The sequence below is a fragment of the Podarcis bocagei genome (assembly GCF_964188305.1).
Source record: "Podarcis bocagei genome assembly, chromosome: 9".
In the NCBI taxonomy this organism is placed as follows: domain Eukaryota; kingdom Metazoa; phylum Chordata; class Lepidosauria; order Squamata; family Lacertidae; genus Podarcis; species Podarcis bocagei.
In genome coordinates this window covers 49,592,282-49,610,499 of record NC_138134.1, presented here as the reverse complement: position 1 = coordinate 49,610,499, position 18,218 = coordinate 49,592,282, and the positions used below count along the sequence as shown (strand labels likewise).

The 18,218-nt window shown below is 39.6% G+C and overlaps 1 protein-coding gene across 1 annotated transcript in view; it reads left to right on the top strand.

The window, feature by feature from the left end:
* FAT4 (FAT atypical cadherin 4) overlaps window positions 1-18,218 on the top strand; it is a 142,603-nt gene that overhangs the window by 76,210 nt on the left and 48,175 nt on the right. The window contains exons 4-6 of the mRNA XM_081208011.1: window positions 387-737; window positions 11,835-12,757; window positions 13,597-13,771. Of these exons, the coding sequence (XP_081064137.1) occupies window positions 387-737; window positions 11,835-12,757; window positions 13,597-13,771 (1,449 nt within the window). The remainder of the gene's footprint in view (window positions 1-386; window positions 738-11,834; window positions 12,758-13,596; window positions 13,772-18,218) is intronic.

The window sequence follows — 18,218 nt, the reverse complement described above, 5'->3', positions numbered from 1 at the left end:
AAGAAAGAAATTTATGGAAAAACAAACTTTAGCTTGTTTGATCATTTGTGGAACAACTTGTAGCAAACTCACCATTTATTGAAGAAACTATGGCTCAGTGTTATGTATGAACCAGACCAGGGTATATTTTAAGTGTATATTTTCTCCCCCTCCTCACAGGCTTTTTTTTTTTAAAAAATAAGGTGATCATTTGTCCAACTTTATGGATTTGATTCTTTACAAATCCTGTTAGACTGATGAGTAGGATACAAATGCTCTTAAATAAACTATCATTTAAATACTGTTTATGGATATGTTGGCACACACTTATAATAATGGATAGCAGGACACGTATTTTCTCTGACATGAACCATTTTGGTTTTTCCACCCTCCTAATTCATCTCTAGGTTCTTTAGTGGCAGCCATCTTAGCGACAGATGAAGATTCAGGTGTGAATGGAGAAATTACGTACACTGTGAGTGAAGACGATGGAGATGGAACATTTTTCCTCAACCCAGTCACTGGAGTTTTTAACTTAACTTGTATGTTGGACTATGAAGTGCAGCAATATTACATTCTTTCAGTTCGTGCAGAAGATGGCGGTGGGCAATCCTCCACTGTGAGGGCTTATTTCAACATACTCGATGTAAATGATAATTCACCAGTATTCAGCATGGCGTCATATAGCACATCTTTGATGGAGAACCAACCTCCAGGATCTACTATCCTTATTTTCAATGTTACTGATGCAGATGATGGTATGTATTTTCCCATTTTTTAAAATGTGTGCATTTGGGAGTATATTTGCACATTTATTCTTTTTGATTATTATTTATTATTTATGCATTTTCCATTTTTTCCTGTTTACACATCGTAATTCACCATCAAACATAGCTTCTATACCGACCACCCAACCTAGCCTTCCATGGCATTCTGGGCTGTCCTAATGATGCTGCATATTAGTTTAATAATCCACCCTACTTTCTCCCTTTTTATCCCTCATTGTATTTAACTGTTGTTCATAGGATTGCCCCTACTTGTAGATTAATTTTGGTGTTGTATTTTTTTTTTAATTTTTTTTTTTAAAGTCACATTTGCCCTTTGTCTTTTTTTCCTGATCCCTTAATTTTCACATTTAATTTTGTGCCTTACTACCATATGGGTATTATCTCTCATAAGGGGTCAAAGAACAGCAATTAATATAAAGTTATAAGTAAATATATTACAGACCTTATAATCAACATCACCCTTAGTAGCATCTGAAATAAATATCAAATAGTTTTGTTTCAGTCACTAAGTAAATGGTAAATGAGGGTAGATGAAACTTTTTGAGGATTCAGTCTGCAATCCTATACATACTTACCTAAGATTAAATCCCACTGAACTCATTACATTTGAGTAGATGCACCTAGACCATTATGTCAATCAGAGCATTCATTTCAAAATGCTAGCCTGATCACTTTCCATTCCAAATAAGGACATAAGAAGCGCCTTCTGAATCAGGCCACTGGCCAATCGGGTCCAACATCCTGTTCTCACAGTGGCCAACCACCTGTGTAGAGAAATTCTGCAAGCAGGACCTGGGCATAACAGCATTAGTTATGTTAGTAGTTGTTGTTATCTTTGACATCTGGTGGGGGGGCGTTCCACAGGGCAGGTGCCACTACCGACAAGGCCCTCTGCCTGGTTCCCTGTAACTTGGCTTCTCACAGTGAGGGAACCACCAGAAGGCCCTCGGCACTGGACCTCAGCGTCCGGGCAGAACGATGGGGGGTGGAGACGCTCCTTCAGATATACTGGACCAAGACTTACTTTGTCAACTCAAATGTGTTATTATTGCATTATATTATTAAAGTGGGCCATTAGAACATGTAGCAGATACATGGTGTTACTACAGAGCATAGACCATGCGATATTCAGTGCTTCCAGTGCTTTTTTCTAGAAAAAAAGGTGCAGGAATACTGCCCTGTCCTTCCTGCTTCTGCGCCAGCCAAAGACGCAGGGCTGCTCTGTGAATTCTGTGAGCTCCCTGTGCGTCAGCTCTGCAGTCTGCCCTGTCCCTTCTGCTTGCACACACAAACCTGAGAGACAGGGCAGATTGCAGAGCTGACACACAGGGAGGCTTCTTCTCACACATCAGCTGTTAGCCCAGGAGGCTGAAGAGCCTCATTAAAGCCGGGCTGCACCTCTGGCTCATGAAAAGACCCTCTCCAGTGCCCCTAAAGGATGTACTCTTCGTGCTCCAGGGATAGTCTTCTCATGAGCCAAAGGCATGGTGTGGGAAGAGGTGATGGAAGGCGCATTCTTGCTGAAAAAAAGCCCTGAGTGTGACCAACTTTCTTCAGGTTACAGTCATACTTCATGTTGCATCTGCTTCATGTTACATTCTTTCAGGTTACGTCCCACAGCGACCCGGAAGTAGCGGAAAGGGTTACTTCCGGGTTTTGCCACTCGTGCATGCACAGAAGCGCATAATTACGTCACATGCATGCACAGAAGTGGCGAATCGCAACCCGTGCATGCGCAGACGCGCCTCTGCGGGTTGCGTTCTTTTCATGTTGCGAACGGGCCTCCGGAACGGATCCCGTTTGCAACCAGACGTACCACTGTATTGGGTAAATACTGTAAACGCCTTCTAATTTCAGTATTCAATATGCAGTGGTACCTCTGTTTACGAACTTAATTCGTTCTGGAGGTCTGTTCTTAACCTGAAACCATTCTTAACCTGAGGTACCACTTTAGCTAATGGGGCCTCCCGCTGCCGCTGCCACATGATTTCTGATCTCATCCTGAGGTAAAGTTCTTAACCTGAGGTACTACTTCCAGGTTAGTGGAGTCTGTAACCCGAGGTGTTTGTAACCCGTGGTACCACTGTATTTACACTGATAAAAATTCATATAAAGTATCTTATCAATATAATTATTTTGAAGATATATTATGGAAATTGTTGAGACTTAATTTAGGCAAGGATAGCCTTCTTCCACTGATTTCATTAGAAGAAGCATGTCTAATTTTGTCAATATAATGCCAATGTTTTCCTGTAAATGGATCAAAAGCTTACCCATGTCTCAACAAATACCCTAGAAAACATAATCCAGCTGTTCTTTGAAACTTCATTCTCCTTAAGACATTGTCTGTTTCTGCATGTTCCAAGAATGAATCTAGAAACAACAGATTGGCAGGATTCTGGCAAATTTCCTGTTTTTCCACAGTATAAACAATGATGAAGATGGAAGGAGAGTTCGGATGCTAAATATCCAGTGTCATTTCCTGTTTAACACACCCTCTGAAAACAATAGTTATTAACTTAAGTTTTGGATTTTTTTGGCACTCTATGAACAAAATGAACATCAAAGAAAATTAACTATAACTTTCAAATCCTGAACAAATAAATTATATTTCTTATTGTTTGATCCACTTTAAAGTTTAATTGAAAAGCAGCTTTAAAACCCAGCACTGCAAACTTTTATTGTATGACCAGGAGCTGATGCCAAAATATGGGGAAATGCTTATTGTGAAAATAATATCAGTTAACCTTCGAGATGTAATTTGACAATAATTGAAAGAAGGCTGCTTATTGTCTTGGATTTTAAAATTCAAACCAATTTCAAACATAATCTGATGTAAATATATGGATGTTTTATACTGAGACCATCAGTCCATCTAGTTCATTCTTTTGTGCTGTGATTGGCAGGAGTTCTCCAGGTTCTTGTTCAGAATTCGGGTGTGTGAGAGGATAGCTGTATTTCTGTTCTTGTATTGGCTTGAGTAATGTCAATTAGCTGTTTTCTAATAGAGTGCAAACAAGATTGAATGCCTTCCCCATCCCTGCTTTCAGCCAGGGCTGTGGTGAAATCCATTCCCCAATAATTCATTGGTGGTGATGAAAATGGAGATGTTTTATAAATTGGGCAACTGTGGCAATTTGAAGTTATAAGTATTTAGTAACATTGACTTTGACTGTGTTAATCTCCCTTTTTCTTACTTTTTGGACTGTCTCCTTTGTTTTGGTATTTGGAAATTTTGCTCTATGGCCATTTTGATTTGCTCCCTCTAGAGGATAAAGTAAAGTTCGGCACGGCTTAAGACAGTGGAATTTTCCAAGGGAGAACAAATCCCGTGGGAATTGACCTTGACATGAGTGGCCCACAAGAAGAGATAGTCACAAGAGCCAAGATCAAGCAACAACAACAACAACAACAGTTGCAGCTGCAACAGGCAAAGAAAAGAGGCTCAATCTCAGGCGCAACAGCCGGATCAGCAGGAACAACAGGTCAAGACAAAGGAGCAGCCGTTTCTATGGAAGCTGTGACAGAGGCCCTGCTCAAGATAAACCAAACCCTGGAGTCTTTGACAAAACAGACTTCAGAGAACACACAAAAATTAACAGAAATATCAGCAAGATTAAACCAGAATACAGAATCTATAAATAAATTGGTAGAGGAGAACGCCACCACGCGCCAAATTGCCGAGGAGGCCAAAGCCACTGCCGGAGAGACACAGGAGAAGTTAGAGCCGCTTGCCAAGAAGGTCTATGAGCATGATGCAACTTTGGCCTTGTGGGAGTTACAGAGGAAAGAGAGGAATTTAAAATTAAGACTGATTCCGGAGAATGAAAGAGACAGCCTTGTGGAATATTTGACACGGGAGTTTGCGGGCTGCTGGGACCTTGAGGAAGACGAATTTAAAATTACGACTGCCTTCAGATTGGGTAAAAAGCAAGATAGAAAGACACCGAGAGACTGTCTGATTACACTCAGATCCAAGGAGGAAAGAGACAAAATATTAGGATTACACTTTGAAAAGGCCCTGCAAATTGGAAATTCAGCTGTACAGATCTTCAAAGACATCCCAAAATACATTTTGGATTTAAGAAACTTTTACAAGGACTTGGTTCTCTTGCTAAAGAAGAACACTATTCGCTTTAGGTGGGAGTTTCCACAAGGACTGTCATTTGACTACAAGGCAAAGAAAGTGAAAATAAAGACAATTCAAGATAAAGACAAATTTTTGGCAAGATACCAGGAGGACTTACAGAAGGGGACTGTGGACGTACTTGCAGAACAGAGGAGAGCACTGGACATCCTGAATCTCTCGTTTGGACAAAAACCACCACCATCAGAAGAAGAGCAACAACTTGGAGCTGTTGGAGGAGCCTTAAGAAAATAACAAGATGGCTCTGCAATTCCTTAGTTGGAATTGTAATGGGCTCAATGGGCCTTTGAAGAGAAGACAAGTATTTCATATATTGAATAGAGAACAATTGGACTTGATATGCTTACAAGAAACTCACATAACCAGAGCCCACAGGAGATTACTTTCAAATAAAAGGCTAGGACAAGAATTTATTTCATCAGACAAAGTTAAGAAGAGAGGAGTTGTAATATATGTGAAGGAGAAATGGGCTCCAAAAATGATATTCAAAGATGAACAAGGGAGATATCTGGCTGTGGAGATACAAGTACAAGGAGAAAAATTCTTAGTTGTTGGAATTTATGCACCAAATGAAGGCAAATCCGACTTCTTTAAGAGACTTCATGAAACTTTGATGGACTATTTGGATTACAATATGATAATTATGGGAGACATGAATGGCGTGGTCTCCACTAATATGGACAAGGCACAAAGACTTACAGTCACCAAAGAAGGGAGACTCCCTAAGACTTTCTTTGAAATGACTGAAAATATGGACTTGATAGATATTTGGAGAACAAGGAACCCTCTGGAGAGAGAGGGAACCTTTTTCTCCCAAGCAATGATGACCTGGACCAGAATTGACCAAATCTGGGTTACTAGTGGAATGGCCCCAAAGATTAAGAAAGTGGAAATCTGCCCAAAAACTTGCTCCGACCATAACGCCGTGAAGATGGAGATGAAACTCACAATAACTGGTCAATTTAGATGGAGAATGAATGACACCCTCTTTCGAGATAAGGAGATTCTCACGAAGGCCCAAAAGACTTTAAAAGACTATTTTGAAATAAATTTGAGGACCGACGTGGAGAAAAGAGTGATCTGGGACGCAAGTAAAGCGGTGATGAGAGGATTTTTGATTCAACAAAACTCAATAAAGAGGAGAAAACAAAATGAGAAAAAAGAGAAGATTCTGGAAATGATAAAAGAAGGAGAGAGGAAATTAAGAACAAAACCAAAGTCTCAGGACATCTTAAGAGAGATCAAATTATATCAAACACAATATATGGAATTGATGAACCAAGAGATTGAATGGAAGATAAGGCAAATGAAGCAAAAGACTTTTGAATCAGCAAATAAATGTGGCAAACTTTTGGCATGGCAACTGAAGAAAAGGCAGAAACTAAATACAGTTACAAGCCTGGAGGTGGATGGAAAGAATATATCTAAACCCAATGAAATTAGAAATTGCTTTTTAAGTTACTTTAAAAAACTCTACACTCAAGGCCCGCAAAATGAAGAAGATATAGACAAATTCCTTGGAAAATATGGACTACAAAATATCTCTCATCAAAGTAAGATGGACTTGAACCAGAGAATCTCAGAACAAGAGATAGAGGCTGCCATTCAGAATATGCAACTGGGCAAATCTCCGGGACCAGATGGACTGACTTCCAGATACTACAAATCGTTGAAGGAATGGTTGACTCAACCATTAAGAGAAGTTTGTAATGAGATCCTTGAAGGAAAAAGGGCACCTGAATCGTGGAAAGAGGCATATATTTCACTCATACCAAAGTCAGAGACTGAAAAGACCCAACTCAAGAACTACCGCCCAATATCATTGCTCAATGTGGATTACAAAATTTTTGCAGACATTTTGGCAAAAAGACTCAAAAGAGTTTTGATGGAGATGATTCATAAGGACCAAGCAGGCTTTCTCCCTAAAAGACACCTGGCAGACAATGTAAGGAATGTAATAGACATTCTGGAAAAGCTAGAGGTGAATATAAACACTAAAGCAGTATTGATCTTTGTGGACGCGGAGAAAGCCTTCGACAATATTTCTTGGAGTTTTATGAAGAAGAATCTTCATAGGATGGGGGTAGGCCGGGGTTTTGAGAATGGTATGGCTGCAATATACTCTGAACAAAAAGCCAAACTGATTGTAAATAATGTTGTGACTGAGGAGCTTAAGATAGAAAAAGGAACACGACAGGGGTGCCCGATTTCCCCATTACTCTTTATTTCAGTTCTGGAGGTGTTGCTGAATATGATAAGAAATGACCAGCAGGTTAAAGGTGTGCAGGTCGGAGCTAAACATTACAAGTTAAGAGCGTTCGCAGATGACCTAGTATTGACTTTGCAAGAGCCAAACACTAGTACGAAAAAGGTATTAGAAATAATACAACAGTTTGGCCAGGTAGCTGGATTTAAGTTGAACAAGCAAAAAACCAAAGTTTTAGGGAAAAACCTAACAGATATGGAAAAGGAGAAATTTCAAGAGGAAACAGGTTTGACTGTGGTCAAGAAGGTCAAATATCTAGGGGTTTATCTAACATCCAAGAATCAGAATTTGTATAAGGACAATTATGAAAAATGTTGGTCAGAAATTAAAAAAGATTTAGAAATATGGTCAAATTTGAAACTGTCAATGTTAGGCCGAATTGCAGTAATTAAAATGAATGTATTGCCTAGAATGTTATTTCTGTTTCAGACCTTGCAGATTATTGATAAGATGGAATGCTTTAAGAGGTGGCACAAAGATATCTCGAAATTTGTCTGGCAGGGCAAAAAGCCCCGAATTAAATTTAAAATATTGACAGATGCTAAAGAAAGAGGGGGTTTTGCCCTGCCGGACCTAAAATTGTATTATGAGGCAGCAGCTTTTTGCTGGCTCAAAGAATGGATGCTCCTCGAGAATACAGACATCTTGGATCTGGAAGGTTTCAATAACGCTTTTGGTTGGCATGCATATCTTTGGTATGATAAAGTTAACAGTGCCTTCAAAAATCACATTGTCAGAAAAGCATTGTTTAATGTTTGGATAAGATATAAAGATCTATTGGAAAACAAAACTCCTAGATGGGTGTCACCAGTGGAGGCTAAAGCAGTGAAAAAACTCAATATGGAGGTCGGATGGCCGAAGTATTGGGAAATTTTAGAACAGGATGGAGATAAGTTCAAATTACAAAGTCAGGAGAAATTGAAGCATAAAGTAGAAAATTGGTTCCAATATCGCCAAATAATGGAATTTTTTAAACAGGACAGGAAAGTCGGCTTCCAGGTGGAAAAATCAAAATTAGAAACCGAACTGTTAGAACCCAATACTAAGAATTTATCTAGAATGTACAACTTGTTGTTGAAATGGAACACACAGGATGAAACAGTTAAATCGGCTATGATTAAGTGGGCTCAGGATGTTGGACATAACATTATGTCAGCTGACTGGGAATGGTTATGGAACACCGGTATAAAATTTACGGCATGTAATGCCTTAAAGGAAAACATCATGAAAATGGTATACAGGTGGTACATGACCCCAGTCAAGCTGGCAAAAATCTATCATTTGCCCGATAACAAATGTTGGAAGTGTAAAGAGACTGAAGGTACCTTTTGTCACCTTTGGTGGACATGCCCGAAGATTAAGGCCTTCTGGGAAATGATCTATAATGAAATGAAAAAGGTACTTAAATGTACTTTTTCTAAAAAGCCAGAGGCCTTCCTCTTGGGCATTGTCGGCCAATTGGTGACAAAGAAAGATAGAGCTTTTTTCATGTATGCCACAACAGCAGCAAGAATACTCATCGCAAAGTATTGGAAGACACAAGACCTACCCACTTTGGAAGAATGGCAGATGAAAGTGATGGACTACATGACATTGGCCGAGATGACAGGCAGAATCCGTGACCAACGAAAAGAGACGGTAGAAGAAGAATGGAGAAAATTTAAAAGCTATCTTAAGGACTACTATAAACTTAATGAATGTTAAAATGTCGTAGTTTCCAGAAACAAAGGGGTACAGGGACATAAGGTCAGAGTGTAAGAGAGGACTAAGATGATAGAGATTGGAAAGTAATAATTGGGAGTTGCTAGTTGAACTATGGACATTGGGATGCAGAGAGGGGGGGTATGGGGAAGTCCCAGAAAGGAGGTTTATGAAAATATGTTTGAAACTATACGTGTATGTTCGTCATTTTTAATGTTTGTCTGTTTTTTTCAAAAATGTTGTAAAACCAATAAAAATTTTATAAAAAAAGAAAAAAAAGAAAATGGAGATGTTTTGTTTATTCAGGGCGTTTTTGGAACCAATATTGGTGACCTGTATTTACCATTGGTGGCTAGAAACATTAAAAGTAGGAGAAAATTTTATGTTCTATGGTGGCAACAGAGCTCCTTATAATGGTAGCCAGAAGCTGGCCACAGTATCATATTTTATGTTATTCAAGTCTCATTTTACATCTACCCACTTTTTCAGGTTCCTCTCTGCATTGCCCTCCTCCTAATATTCTGCCTCTGTAAGATTTTAATCCCAATTAAATTGACAAATTTCCTTTTCCTCACAGTAACTGGATTGAAAACTGTTATAAGTTCCCTGAGGAACTAAACATTTCAAGATATCACACCAGCTCAGTTGATAAATGTGAAAGACTTCAGTGTCATGGCTCCAATTCAGTATTGATTTCAAAATTGTTGTCTTGCTTCTGTAGTCTTACTGTTTCCTATTTAAATCAGTTGAAAAATTGCTGCCAGCTAATAAATTACCAGTTATTAAATATGGTATTTTCCCCTACAATTTCTGGCTTATATACACCCCCCCCCCCCGTATCAATGCATTTTTTCCCTGTAGAGAGCTCTGCTAAAGTGTAAGGTAAATATAGGATCAAGTTTTCATTTAGGTCTGGCATAAAATGTATGCAGAATGTTATTTAATACATCATCTATATATAAACACTAAAATGAAATAGCATCTTTTCAGTTTTAGAATAATAAATAGCCATGATTGATTCACTGAATATTACAGGGCTTAATTTATCCGCTAAGAACCTCAGATTGCTACTGAGAAGTGTTAGCATAAAGAATAAAGCAATTGACTGTATCAATAACTAATATCAAGTTTTACAAAAAGTGGAAAAAAAGACTGTTGAGGAAGGCCTTGATGGCAAATGAAAGCCATTAAATGCAAACCTCAATCTTTATGACCAATTAGTCAGATAAAATTTCCACATTATTTATTTAGCGCTGTAAAGTCTCAACCATTAATGGAGAGACATGAGAAAGTGATAGATGTTGGTTTGACTTTATAATGAATAATACAAACAGAACGGGTTTGGGGTTTTTAAACTGTCACCATATATTTCCCAGTGTATAGCATGCTTAGAGCTGCTTACCAGCTTTTGGTGCAATGTTTTGCTGAGTTAGGCTCCTTAAATTCCAATGAAGTAAGGATGCATGGTATTTTTGTCAGTGCATGAAATATATAGAAACCTAAGAAACACAGGAAACTTGTCTCATACTGAGTTAGGTGGCAGGTTCATAAAACTCCTTATTAGCTGTACCAGTGGTAAGGGACCTCTGAAATCTGGGCTAGCCTTGGCCCACCAGGATTCTAATTTTGTCCATGAGCTATTTTAGTGAAACTACACCTGTCTGTCAATCAGGTGACTCCCTTGATGTCAGGTGGTTCACTGGGCATGGTCAGTCCCTGCAGATGAGAGCATTTAACCCCTGTCCCTGTCAGCTGATGGGCAGTGAGATAAATCCTGCTTGGACTGTCTCTCCCCCACTAGGAAACTTCAACAGCTGGAAAAGACCACACATCTGACAGTTTGCCTGTGTGGATCAAAAATATCTGGGCAAAATGGTACCCAACCCTTGGTCTGCACTGACTGGCAATGATTCTCCATGGCTTCTGACAGGAGTCTTTCTTAGCCTGAGAATTTTTTTGCTTGTAATGCATGTGCTTTGCCACCGAGTTATGGTTTTTCCTGCTCTCAGTTGCCATTAACGAAAACTCTGCTCACCATTCTAATCTTGTCTGCCTGATAACTGTTCTTCTTCTAAATGGGAACTTTTTAAAAGGAACTGGTACCCCTCCCCCCAATGTAAATTGTATTTTTTTTAATTCAGCTTTCTATTCAAATTGTACCTTTCTATTCAATGAATCAAGAAGCAGTTCTCAATAGATCACTCACTCATGAGCTATAGACTTAAACTTGCTAGTGCCAGGAAAAGGATTACCAATTCAGCTGCCAGTGTAGCATGCTGTGTCACACCATGGACAGTGAATATTATCAGAACCTAATATTTTATACAGAAGTTAGAATCTCTCAGCCTTATGACCGAGAATCGCAACACAGCACCTCATCGGATTAATCTGTTATCATTGTGGAAACTCTTTATTGTCTGCTGAACATCTAAATCAGTATTTGTTAACAAGTAGGAGAGTTTATATATCCCATATAAAGCAATGTTTGCTGATCTTCAGCTGAATTTTAACCATCTCTTCTTTAATAGAAACTGGTAACCTGATCACAGCCCCAGCTGCTCCAGAGCAAAACCAGGTTAGGTGGTGTGATACTGACTTTCGGCATACAAAATCTTGTCCAAAGGCATTGTCACAGTGATAAACCAATGACTTCTCATCTTTTAAAGCAATTGTGTGCATGTTCCAAATGGTCCTGGTAATATACCAGTGACAAGTGAAGGGATCATTTTCTAGCTGTATGCATGTTGTCTCTGCTTTCAAACGTTGCACTGAGCACACTTGTTGGCATGGTGCAGCAAACACAAGCCCATTTCTCCATGTGTTCTCTGTAAGTGGTGGTAAGAGTTGAAGGCTGCTATTGATTGTGCAACATTCAGGATCACTAACATGCTTTATGTCCTTAATGACTAAAAGTGGTTAAATCTCTCTTCTTTCTGTTTGTTTCGGTTTTCAGGTTCTAACTCACAATTGTCCTACAGCATTACTTCTGGAGATAGCCAAAGCCAATTTAACATTGACAAAAATGGGATTCTAAGCATCAGGAAGCCTTTGGACCGTGAAAGCCAATCTTTCTACAGTCTTATTGTTCAGGTCCATGATATGGCTCCTCTTCCAGCCTCCAGATACACAAGCACAGCACAAGTATCTATCATTCTGCTAGACATGAATGACAACCCTCCGAGTTTTCTCTCTCCCAAGCTGACCTACATCCCAGAAAATACCCCTATTGACACCATTGTTTTCAAAGCCCAAGCAACGGACCCAGACAGTGGTCCAAACAGCTACATTGAGTACAATCTGCTAAATCCTTTGAGAAACAAATTCAGTATTGGTACGATTGATGGAGAAGTAAGGCTCACTGGAGAACTGGACAGAGAGACAGTTTCTAATTACACCTTGACTGTAGTTGCCATGGACAAAGGTCAGCCACCTCTTTCTTCATCTACTGATGTAGTTGTGATAGTCCTTGACATCAATGATAACAATCCCGTCTTTGCTCAACAATTATACAAAGTTGAGATTGCGGAAAATATTCTAACTGGGACAGACGTGGTTCAGGTGGTTGCTGCAGACGGAGACGAGGGTTCCAATGGGCAAGTTCGCTATTCCATCATCAGTGGAAATACTAACAGTGTTTTCCGGATTGACTCCGTCACAGGGGTAATAACTGTAGCTAAACCTTTGGACCGAGAGAAGACACCTTCTTATGCATTAACAGTTCAGTCAGCTGATCGTGGAAGTAGCCCGCGGATTGATACCACTACAGTCAGCATTATTCTGAAGGATGTAAATGATTATATTCCTACATTTGAACTCTCTCCCTATTCTGTAAATGTCCCAGAAAACTTGGAAACGTTACCAAAGGTCATTCTCCAGGTTAGTATGTGTGAGAAAGTAATAAATAGTGCATAATAGGCAACACCTTCATAATCAGAGTAACCTGTTGTTGGATGTCAGCCGTCAATTTTGTATTACGCTGAACAGGCGCTTCAAGTTTTAAGTAGCTCCTTTCATGAGGAGAGTGACTTCCACTTGCACAATGGGATTCCCCCCTGCTTTCTTCCTTGCACCTCCAACTATTCTGTTCCCCCAAACCTTGGGAACATATTTGGGGTCAACGCAGGTAGGAGGACAAGGTGGGGAAGTCCTATTGCACAAGTGGAAGTTGCCTCATCTGCAAAAGTATTTGGTTTGATACCACCATATACAGTTAACTATATAATGGCTTGGTTTTGTTTGCATAATTCTAAGATAGTTTTAGCCCTTGACAGTGCATTAAACAGAAACTAAATAGCTTTTTTTTTAATCTTGACCTCATTTTTTTTTTAAAAAAAAGCTTCTCATTTTTACCCACTTTTCTTTATTCTCTCTCATTTTTTTGCTTTGCAGTTAATTTTTTGGTGTAGTTACTGAAGTGTTATTAAATCTTTTTTTTAAAATATAGATGCATGTCTACCATTTGTTTTCTAAATAGCTACATTCAGCCTTTTGTTGACAGCAGCAGCTGGCTGGGGGTGGGAATATAATTGGTATCTTTAAAGGAATAGTTAAAGGTATGCCGGATCTTTTCGTTGTTTTAATCAGTTTTAATAGATGTATCTGCTCCGTCAAGCACAAGGCCACTTTTCCTTCGATACATGAAAAATAATTGTATGGCCAACAAAGGGACGTTGGGTAGGGATTTGCAGTTATATTGTGCTTCATTACTTCTATAGGTTGTAGCGAGGGATGATGATCAGGGCCCAAATAGCAAATTGACCTATCTTCTTATTGGTGGAAATGAAGATGGGGCCTTTACGCTCTCAGCCAATGGGGAGCTCCACCTTGTACAGAGCTTGGACCGAGAGAAAAAGGGGCAATATAACATGCTGATCACAGCAGCAGATTCAGGTAAGCCAAGTCAATTGCACAACCCTATTTAAGTACCAAGAGACATAGTCTTATATCTAAAGAAATGATGAAACGTAAAACTAAACATTCCTTACTGTTCAGGGGGATGGTGAGTTACATAAATTGATACCCTTGTAACAGCCAGTTACAAACATTAAGGCTGCAATGCTATACCCTTACCTGGGACTAAGCCCCAGTGAACTTAATGGTACTTACGTCTGAGTAGACATGTATTAGATTGCACTGTAAAAGATCTATGCTCTCAAAATCTGGATTTAATATCTAGTTTTAACTTCCATGGTGCTTTTTTTATTGATTTGCTACCTCTGTCACCATCACTTAGTAGCTTCTCTGCCCGTGCAGGAACTGGTCATTTGTTTTTGTTTTTCCCCAAGGCTGGATCTATTTGCCAAACAACAGAAATGATGCAAGTTGAAATAAGATAGAGAAAAACTAAGTATAGAATGCTGCATTCCTGTAAGCACCGTGAAAGTTATCCTGTATTTTACTGGCAACTGCTATCAGTTACACGTTTTATGTCCTCTCTGTTAGAGGGTTTTTCTTTCTAGCTTTTGCACTGGGGAGCCCAGGAGATAAAAGATGTGGTTGTCAATGGTGTGGTAGCTGTAGTTTTCTGGAGTGTGTACAAGGATAAAAACTGAAGCTTTTTGCTTCTGGCACATAAAGAAAGGGAAAGAGGAGTAGCAGCAAATGAGCCGCAGAACTGGAACATAGGAATCTGTGTTATGCTGAGTAAGTCCATTGGTCCTTCTTGCTCATTATTGTCTAGTGACTCTCCAGGATTTAAGGCAGGAGTCCTTCCTAGTCTTACCTGGAAATGCCAGGAATTAAACCTAGAACTTTCTACATGAAAAACATATGCTCTACCATTGAGCTGCACTAGGGTGAATCGTTACAAACACAAAGATCTGGCTGTGTTGATAACTGGTCTCTTCCATCTTGTGGCCATTCCACACAGATATAAAAAATATTTACTGTTTTACAGTGGCCAGGTGAATTTAGCCTCTTTCTAGAATAGAAATATATGTAGCAGCAGCAGCAGCATACTGTGTAAACAGAGCTGCATCTAAGAAGCCAAGTTTCCAAATGGTTCCTCAAGCCTTTTGTGGCATTTAGCTGTGTTAATAGAAACCTCCTCCTGTGTCCCAAATGAAATGTACTGGCATGGTAAAAATCTAAGGTACCCCAAGACAGAGCTCTTAGAACTTTAATAGTTGTGTAGAAGAGGGCACTGAAGTTTACATAACAAGATACATCCACTTAAATGTTCTCTTCTACTGTTAAAAGTTGAAAAGCCCTGTCTTCATTTTCAAAATCTCCACATGGATCTCCATATATGTGGTTGTGTTTGGAGCAGACATCCCAATGGGTAGAGTGAGCTAATATGAGCTGATACTGGAAGGTGTTCATAGACATTTCCCAGTGATTGGTTTGGTTGACATTGTTTCCAGTTCACACACAAAAATACATAATACTCCAGTGAACCAAATCTTACTGAAATAAAAAAAGAAGAAGCTATAAACCTTGTATCTGGAATTGTTTGAGGAGTTGTTGTTTTTTTGCCAAGTTTTTGACTTCCAGACTCATGAGGACAAAACAGACAAAGGGACTACCCTTGAGTAAGCAACTGTGTAAGCTACAGTGAGGATCCACATTTATTGTACATAGTAGCCCTTAAAAATATTTATTTAATGCCTTCTATGTGTCACTTCTATTTTTAAGCTTGTGTAATTCACAGTTTTCAGCTGAGATAACACAGCAGAATTCCTTTGCAGCAAGCAAAGCCGAGTGTGCCAAAACCATGAAAAAGGGCAGCTTGTCAAAAACTAACACTCATCCATACAATCTCTGAAAATAAATCATGCAATAGATATTACCTCACGGACCTTGGTTTGGTTTTTATTACCGGGGTGGGGGGGGGAATGCTGGTCGGTTATTTTCAGAAATGTACTTCCTTACATAGAACCCAGATTTATAAGTTGTGTGTATGCTTTTCAAAAATAGAGCACCATATGAAGGGAAGGGCAAAGTCTTAGTTGCCTCATTATTTTCTTTCTCTGATTGCGCCCGTAATGTAGTAGTATACACATACTCCACACATGTACTGGAAACCTGGTGTGATGGCAGACATGGAGGCAAATGTATTTTGTGTCTCTAGGTAGACAGATGGGTGATAGAAAAGGACAGGTAGAAATCCTTCAAGGCTCAAACTCTCCACCATCCTGACTCAATAAATAAGCAGCAACAGCATCACCAATGTCCCAGCAAACATGCTACTTAACAAAATCTATATCATCCAAATGTCTGTCTACACACACACACAAGAATCTTATATGTCTTCATGTTTGCCATCACTGTAGGTTTATGTGGACAGTGGCTCCGTAGCTCTATCTAACCACACATTCTGCTTCTGTTATGGTAGACTTGCAGATATGATGCTACTAGGGTTGGCATGTTACATCATACTTGTTTGGTCTAGAAAAACTGAGGACCTCTGTGCACCAGGCTCCTTGATATGGAGGTCACCCGCTCACATTGATGATGGACTTCAGTTACGAAGAGGTTAGGTAGCTCTGTGTGAAGTGGGGAGAGCTTACATGGAACTTTGTAGGCACTGACTTTTAGCAAACTTCTACAAATCCACGAATCACAAACCATATCAATACAAAGAGAGTTTTTCCTGCATTCTTATCCCTCAATGGTTTCTAGGAGCAGCTGCCATTCCAGTGTGGCTTGTGTAAAAGGGCCCTTGCAGATCAGCTGCACACATAGCCACAACTGCTGGCTGATTGCAGAATTATTTTTGGTGTTAACTATGGGATATGCTTTGTTGAATTCCTTTCTCTTCCTCCATTCTCTTTATCTTACTCATTTGTAAGCTAGACAAGGCACTGCCTGCAAGTGTCCCTCAAGCATTCCAGCTGTTCTGCTTTGCAAAGGTATCCCTAGGTAATGGCTGCATGCCTTCTTGCTTTCAGAGATGGCATCCTCCCCACAATTCAATTAATAGGATAACTGAAGAATTCAATCACATAGTGGCCACTATAGTATGTTCTTTTTGGAGCCTGGGTGATATATCTTACCATTTACAAGCTATGCAAAACAGCAATCAAAATTAGGTAATGGACGTTTCTCTAGTGCCCCTCCCCTTCTCTCACCAACCTTCAGTTTTTACTTCTAGCTATCTATATTACTAAGGGCATATCCACACCATAAATGTAAGGCATAGGACTTCCCACAATAATCTTTGGCACTGTAGTTTCCCCTCTCAGTGCTACAAATCCCTAGCATCTTTAATAAACTACAGTACCCAGAATATTTGGGGGGGAAGCCATATGTTTTAAATGTCTGCTGGATGTGCTTTAAAGGCCTAGTGTAAAACTGCCCTTTGTGTAACATTATTTGTTCCCATGGTATGGTCAGCTCAGGGTAGCTGCACAAAAAGTCAGCCCACACCATGCTAATATGTTTGGAATGATAATGAGCCACCACCAGAACAGGCAGGCTACTGAGATGGTGGTTCATACGGCCTTTCATCTGAGGTCCTTAGCAGCACAAATATACTGTGAAATCCTAGAAGTTGGACACTCAGCCACAACTCTTATGTCAGTCCATAAAACATGGTGAAGAAGCAGTTTCCCATTGCTAGAGTCTCCTCTATCATAGTCTACAAAGGGAAGGTGCAGTTATTAGATGTGAGTGTCTAGTAACATGGCATGCAACTATTTGAAGTCAAGGGAAGAGAGAGATTTAATGAATATATAATTAACGGATTTGCCTTACCATTGAAAAAGAGCACATTTTCCTTCTAAAGGTATTACTGTCTTTTCACAAAGTAAAATAAGTCAGTTTTATTATATTCAGATTTGAGTACCTCTACCTTTGTGTGTGAGAGAGAGAAAATGATGGGGGGAAAGAAGCTTTCCTTGAAATAAAACAAATAAATAATGCCACCATATGTTGAAAGCCAGAGATGAGCGAAATGGCAGTGTGCCACCCCAGAAAGCGGTAGCTTTTATCCTCACTTTTTCATCTTTGAACATTTTTCTGGAGAAATGTTGGCTTCCATCCTTGCTGTTATTAATTGCCTGACTATAGAGTAGCACATCTGGATCCTTGCTAGCAGCCTTGGCTTGCCATCTGAGTAAACTATGGTTTTTCCTCCTTCTCCCCACCCCCCACCCCTTCTGCCGCCCTGCACATTTATGAGGCAGAACGGCCTGTTACCTGAAGAACTCCTTCAACCAACTTGCTCTGATTCAAACCTTAAAAGCCTGCACTTGCCAGATTAGTTGTTCCTTACTTTCTTTGTTTCAAAGTGGGGTGGATCTTTGGTACCTTTGCAGACTTATTGTTTGGTATTTCTCTTTGCCGCTGCAAAACCTAGCAAGTTTCTTTCTTTCTTTCATGCTTCCTTCTATGCCTA